This window comes from Cyprinodon variegatus, unplaced genomic scaffold (genome assembly GCF_000732505.1).
Source record: "Cyprinodon variegatus isolate N-32 unplaced genomic scaffold, C_variegatus-1.0 Scaffold679, whole genome shotgun sequence".
Classification (NCBI taxonomy): Eukaryota; Metazoa; Chordata; class Actinopteri; order Cyprinodontiformes; family Cyprinodontidae; genus Cyprinodon; species Cyprinodon variegatus.
Window position 1 is genome coordinate 368,743 of NW_015151132.1, and position 7,105 is coordinate 375,847.

General features: G+C 34.9%; 1 protein-coding gene across 2 annotated transcripts in view; it reads right to left on the bottom strand.

The window, feature by feature from the left end:
• LOC107097218 (testisin-like) overlaps positions 1 to 5,016 on the bottom strand; it is a 13,089-nt gene extending 8,073 nt beyond the window's left edge. The window contains exons 1-4 of one of the 2 annotated variants that reach the window (XM_015394284.1): positions 4,998 to 5,016; positions 4,655 to 4,753; positions 4,030 to 4,044; positions 3,775 to 3,937 (exon numbers count right to left, since the gene is read on the bottom strand). In XM_015394284.1, the coding sequence (XP_015249770.1) occupies positions 3,775 to 3,937; positions 4,030 to 4,044; positions 4,655 to 4,709 (233 nt within the window). In that variant the 5' untranslated portion in view covers positions 4,710 to 4,753; positions 4,998 to 5,016. Of the gene's footprint in view, positions 1 to 3,774; positions 3,938 to 4,029; positions 4,045 to 4,654; positions 4,754 to 4,821; positions 4,862 to 4,997 lie in introns of those variants that run through there. The other variant, XM_015394283.1, reaches the window with a different exon arrangement.
• Between the last annotated feature and the right edge of the window lie 2,089 nt (positions 5,017 to 7,105).

Genomic DNA, 7,105 nt, shown 5'->3' on the forward strand with positions numbered 1-7,105 from the left:
AAATTTTTTATTTCATTTTATTTGTTTACACAGCTATAAAACAAAAAGTATTTGTGAAAAAAAATAAGTTTGGAACATGTTTTACGAATTTTAAACCCCCATTTTGAATGGTGTGCGGACACCATGTGACTGTGTTTTGGCCATTTCTATAAATAGATCAACATGAGCAGCTGTCAGATGGGCCCAGTACCGGGCTCAAGGGGTTAAATGTTAAGCCTTTTAATTTAGTTATATTTGGTCCATATCAAGATGCTTGCTGACGAAAATTAATCACACCAAAAATCACATAGGAAGTATTAAACAGTCAGAATGTGAACAGGCTTTTTTTTTAAACAATCTAAAGATGGAAACTGCTCTATGTATTTATTTGAGCACCTGTCTTAAAATCATAATTTGAACATCTGAAACAGTTCAGTGTGAGAAACACAAACAAAAACGGAAATAAATCTACCGGTATATAAGGAAGAACTGCATCACTGCAGAGGAACTTCAAGCTGAATATAGAGATTCTAGCACTAAGTCTTCTAAATCATTTATGTCACTGCTGTAACTTACAAAAAAAAAAGCATCCTTTCTTGATATGGAAGGCTTCAAATGTAATGAGATAGTTTCAAAGCACATGTATTTGTCCTTCTGCGATAACACTGTGTTTTTGAAACCGGTTTACAAATGATCACTTCTGTGTTTAAGCCATAAAAAGGTTTCTGACGAATCAGGATATTTCATTTCCTCAAGAAAACCTGAACCGTATAAACATCTCTGGGAAGGTTATTTTAACAGAGTCGATGATGCCAAATAAAAGACAGTTTCAGCTTCAGGTTTTATTTACAACTTTTATACCTCACCTCTTCCTCCCACACAGCCAATATATATTTTTCCATTACCTTACAAGAGAAAAAAGAATGACAAAATAAACCTTTTACTAAAGCGCAAAAGCATTATTTTAATTTCAAGAGCTGTGAAGCATCTAAGCTGAACTGATGTGAATATAGAGTTTACACGCTTGTGGCCTGACCCGACAATATGCTGTGAAGCCATTGCAGGAAACATTGAAACACATCTGTCCCTTATTTGGCCAGATACCCAGCTGACCACAGTGTTTCAGTTCGATGTTGACACATAAGCTGTTTGTTTCAACACTGAGGAAGTGCTACTTCATTGTTTGAAAATATCTTAACTACAAGGTTTTTGTCAAGTTGAATAATTTAAATATCAAACTTTTTTTCAATAAGTATTACCGGTTTCTGATTATAATTCAGCGTATTTTCTCAGAAGGAAATATTTTTAGAATTTTCTTAGAAATGAGCATTGTTTTTTCAGATATATCTTCAAGTTGCACACTGCTTTCAAAGGATTTAATTTACCATAATCTGTATTTAGTTTTTAAAAGTGTTCCGCACTTTTCCAAATATTGAAAATCGTGAACAAGCTCTAAACCGGTTTGATCTTTGTCGTCAGTCCCTCAACCGCTTGTCTGATGTTAATACCGTCAGCACCCTCCAGGGGCATTTAAACACTTAGAGCACTTGGATTAACTTCTGGTTGCTTTGCTTTTTGTTTGATATTGGCTAATCTGGCCTTCTCTTTTCTGTGCTATCTTTACTTCCCATTTTATTACTATTTCTGAATTTCCCAGTCTCCTGTTGTTTTTTTTTTTTTTGTTCTGTTTGTCTCCTTCTTGCTGGTTTCTGGTCTGGGTTTAGTTTCTGTTCTGCTATTTAATCACTTTGATTTCTGCTTTCCTTCTTCTATTATTATTTCAATGGATCTTCTTTGTTGATAAACCTAAAATATTTGCATTTGGAAAGTCTCTTCATAAACACCCTTATTTTTTACCCCCTTCCACAGATTTAATGCTCGATTAAGGTCTGGAAGCGAATTCTGAATGTTATGACAAATACAATATTAGAATTACTTTCTGTCAGAACAAATATCTTCTTAACACTATAGTGGTATGAAAACCTTCAGGCTGGACTTCTATTTTTAGAACCAAAAATGATGAAACAGCTTTTAGTTCTTATGCTCCTCCTATGTGGAATAAATTCTCAGAAGACTGTAATAGGGTGGAGAGCCTAAGTTGCTCTTAATCAAGATCAAAAACCTTATTTCTACAGGTTTGAATGCTCTTTTTAAGCGTCCTTAGTTTAAATCTGTAGCCTAACTTTGCTCCATCTGCATTTAGAAAATCTGATTTTCTATTTATGTACATACTTTTTTAATTTGTCGTTTCAAAGAAATATGCAACACAAATAAACTTGCCTTGTCTTGCCTTAAACCAAAATCTGTCAGTGATGTGCATAATTTGTTTTTTTATATATGTATATATTTACTAATATGTCAAAAAACATTATCATCAGTATGATTTCCCGCCATTTAGATTTTATTTAAATTAGTTTATGTGCTAACTTATGTTTTGGGGCATTATTGGTTGACCCCTTTGGTTATGTGTAAAGGATTGTAACCCTGTGGAGGAGTTATGGTCAGTTAATCTGAGGTCATAACTTCATAATGTTGACTGAAAAAATCAAGGATAAAATCTAATCTGTATATACTTGATGTTTTTCTTTTTTGTGTGTTTATAGCCACAAATTATGTCATTCACCTAACTAGAAAACAGGAGGACAAACCGATGGACAAATGTTAATTGCATGGGTACGGCATGGTAGTTGGTTGAGATGAAATCATAGCCTGTGAGTATGACTTTGCCTGGTGTTGGTTATTTTCTTCCCTGTGTTGTTTTGGCTATTATCTAAAGCAGGGATCTGCAAACACTGCATATGTATGTGGTTCTTCGGGTCTTTCACTGGGGCTCTTGGTAACTAGCCAATATTTGTTACAAGTAAAGGTATAGTGGAGGATTTCCACGAATCTTAGAAAAGACCCGCCCCCGCATGAACATGCACAACCTTGTTCCCGCTCCTAAGAAGAAACGCCTATTAAACATGTTCAAGTGCATGCACGAGCCAATTTCTCCTCGTGCACATTCTGTTTAAAAGTTGTTGTTTGCATCACTCATACAAGCTTAATTTCCAATAGAAGATTTGCAAATTTTCCACCATGTCAGACTCAGTACAGGTAAGTGAAAATGGGGACAAGCACATAGGACGGCCTTACGTAAACATATCACCAGAATGATTGAAAATTAGTTGGACCACTTATTTTGATGATCCACCTGGAAAAAAGAACATCCTCCACAATACCTTTAATAGAAAAAAGCTAGCTTTAAATTTATTTTTTTTTTTACCAAAGAACAACATTAACAGGAGAGGTATGTTTTAAAATTTTTTAGGTATATTTTTGATAACAGGTTAAAAACTGATAACAGTTTTTAACCAGTTTAGATTACTAGTAAGTCATTTTCTATAAAGAAAATCCCATGGAAGAAAATGCAATTAACTTACAAAAATAAATAAAATTATTTATATTTAGATTGAAATCCGAAGGAACATTCCAAAACAGATACTAGGTCACTTATATGGCTCCGAAGAAACCTTTTGTCTCTCAGGTTTATATATAGGTCGCTATGTCCTGTTCTTACTTAATTCATGCATATTGTTAATAATCTTCTTATGAATCTCATAATTTGTGTTCCTTTTTTTACCTTTACTTTTGTTTGATTGATCTCTGTCTTTTTTTTTTTTTTTTTTGCTTTAAGCAGCAAGTAGCTCTGAAGGAATTTGAGGGTTTTGTTTGAGCATTGACATGTTCCTGCTACTTTTTGTGAAAAACAAAAAGGAAAAGGGGGAATGACAGAGTGTGATGAGTGGCTCTTACGTTACAATGCAGTGGGCTGCTGTGAGAACCCACTGGTTGTTGATGAGGGTCCCTCCACAGATGTGACTAAACCTGAAGTGTAAGCTGACCTGCCAGGGCCAAGCCCCAGCAGTGGCGCCTTCACCACCGACTATCCTTGTGTTCAGCGGTGCAACCCCACAGTCTGACAAACCATAAATATATTTTTATACAATAATTATAGTAATTAGCATCTTCTACGACCTTAAAGAATAGACAAAGAGTGATTCCACTTACCCTGAGCCTTTACCTCTGTAGAAAGACAAAACGTAGAAATTAATAATAACTTGGTGATCATGGTTTATCAAAGTGACCACTTGGGGGCACTACAGTTTGTATTGCTTCCTTTAATTACTCAATCAAATTTCAATTGTACTTAATTGATGTTTCATTATGATAATCTATTTACAATAACAATAAATAGATTTTAATTATCATATGTATCACTATTATATAATCAGCTACTTGTGTTACCTTATATTTTAGTGATGATATATCATATTTGATGTCAGTTCATCTCTGAATCATTAACAGGCTACTTTTGTGTCTTTTATTCATTTATTTTATAGTTTTCAGTCAAAGTAATAAAAAACAAAAGAATTGTCATTCTGCAAATTTTAAGATTTTTGTAAAATATTCTAACTTCAGTTTTTATTTTTGACTTAACACATTTTCTCTAGTTGAAATTTGACAGGATACAACCCTTTTCGCATTATTCCTTTTCTAAAATGTTGCTTCTAAATAGTTAAGAAAAGAAAATCTCCCGCTTGGTAAAAAAGAAAGTCAAACAAACAGTTTAGATATGTTTCTTTCTAGCAAAACATGCACATAAAGGGTAAATATAAATGGTAATAAATCTCACCTTGCCCAGAGAGGACTGTGCAAATCAAGAGCACCCACAGAGTTGAGCTCGTCATACTGTTTCCCTCAAAAGCTCCTGGCCTCTGTCAGTACAAGCCGTCTGTAAAAGATAATATGTAAGTTCATCTCTTCGCTGCTTACATGTAAAAAAGCAAAGAGAAAACTCGCCCTAAACAAACTGGTTCCTCTACATGCCGGTAAGCTTAAACTCGTTGTACAGGGAATCATGCATTTCCTGAAAATTTGCAAAGAGTTTGGAGGTTAATTATAGAATCCAAGCTGTCTTAAAACAGTTGACATCTCTAAAGCATTCTTCGTGTTCTTTCTTATCTTAACAGCCATACCTGTTCTTGATATGCAAATCCTTGTTAAAGATGTGAGCGAGTGACATCTCTTAGCTTTGACATAACCTGCAATAAAATATCACAAAGGTTGGTTTGTTGATAGTGCAAACACATACAGAAACGTAAACGCCTACTGTATTTCCTAGACAATATGTTTAGAGGACAAAATGGCACCGCATCCCAACAGGGCTGTGGTGTATGAATAGAAATTAATCTCTGAGGATTGTTTCCAACTCCTTGTTGGATCTACTGAAAGGCTGAGGCAGTTCTGAAGGCTTTAGAGAATCCAACCTGCCACAAGGTTTACCAATGAAAGAGTGCATTCACTCAGTTAGCTTGCTTATAGATTTTATCTACCACAAGAATAGAAGTGGCCTACTTTGATGTACTTTAGTGCAAATCTGTTCAAAAAAAATTTCTGTAACTTTTTTGTAAAAACCAAACCCAAATTTTAACAAATCAAGCTGATTGAAAATCTGCTCTCCATGATGACTACTGTACATTGCTATCTTTCAAAATAAGAACCTTTTTGTTTTAATTTGTTATTTAATTAGTTATTTGTGTATATATATCTATATTTATATTATTTTGTGTGGTTTGTTGTATATATATATAAAAATGTTTGTATCTGGAGCGTGTAACAAAAGTAATTTCCCTCCGGCATTATTAAAGCATGTCTGATTCTGATTTGCATTCTTTCCGTTTCATCTTTATGCTGATAAAATGATAAAACTTGTAAAGAGCCACAAACATTACAAAAATTTTTTGGCTGTTACAGCATCCTAGAGAGAATTATCAGCTGTGCTGCTACCATCAACACCCTTGTTTATAGATGCTGGAGATCGGCCTGTTTTCCAGTGTAGTCCTGTTTCTCTGAATGTGACTAGCTGGATGTTCTCTCTTCATCCTCTGACATGGGAGCTGGCTCAGAGCTTGTCTGCCTGGCTGTGTGTTTCCTGGACAGGGCCGCCTTTTGCAGCTGCTTTTTGTATCTCTGCCTCTGTCTCCTTGAACCCCAGTCGGCCTCAGCAGATGGCCGCTCACAATGGGCCTGGTTCTGCAGCAGGGTTCCTCTTGTTAACAGGGAGTTTTTCCTCTCCACTGTCGCTACAAGTATGCTTAGTGTGAGCGATTACATTCGAGTCAATGACTCGATGCAATCAACTGGTTTTCCTTAGATAGAAAACTTGAATCCATTTGACTGTATGATCTAGTAAACTGTATAGTACCTTGAGATGACATGTGTAAACTAAACTGAATTGAATTGTTATAAGAAAAAAAAACTACTATTTTGTAAATATCTACCACAGAAGATTTGACATTTTGAAATAACCACAATGCCAATTCTAGTTTAAGTTTGAAATTAAGGAAAGAAGATTTTTGAAAATAGAATAAATACATTTTAAATGGGCTGCTTAAATGGATCTTATAATACTTATAATGGATCAAAAATATATTTCTCTTTCTATTGTAGAGTTAATGCAAATAAATTATTCAGAAGAATTAGCGGGCTCTTTTTCTTTTTCAGCCAAAGTTATGTAGAGCCAATATCAACTGTCTAAAGGGAAACTTTTTGCTGCTGGGCCGCAGGTTGCTGACCCCTGATGCAACAGTCAAAAAGTCTAACAGGTTGTGATATTTTACCTAAAAAGATTTCATCCCCATATACAGAACTGAAATACAAACACAAAATCAGCATGTAGAGATAGTTAGGTAAGCTCCCCTCTCCTTCCCTCTCACACACAAAATATTCACACAATCTTTCATGCCAGTAAAGCAATCAGTGTCAGACAAAGAAAAAGAAAACCTTTCATCATATTACAATATGTGTTCTCACATACAGAAAGCAAACAAGTCCATTGAACACACATTTATCATGTAATGAAAGGCTCTAGTGCCTGATGTTTGTTTCTACACACAAACAGAAAGGGAGTGAGAGCATAAAAGTAGGACAATGTTTTAACCTACTGATAAAGGCACCCTTCTGAATGCCGTGAAAAAGTATTTAACCCTCACAGGTTACTGCTGTCTCAGACATCGCAACTTATCTAAATGTAAGTCATAGATAAGCTGAGTAAATACAAAAAGCCATTTTGTAAAATTCCGAT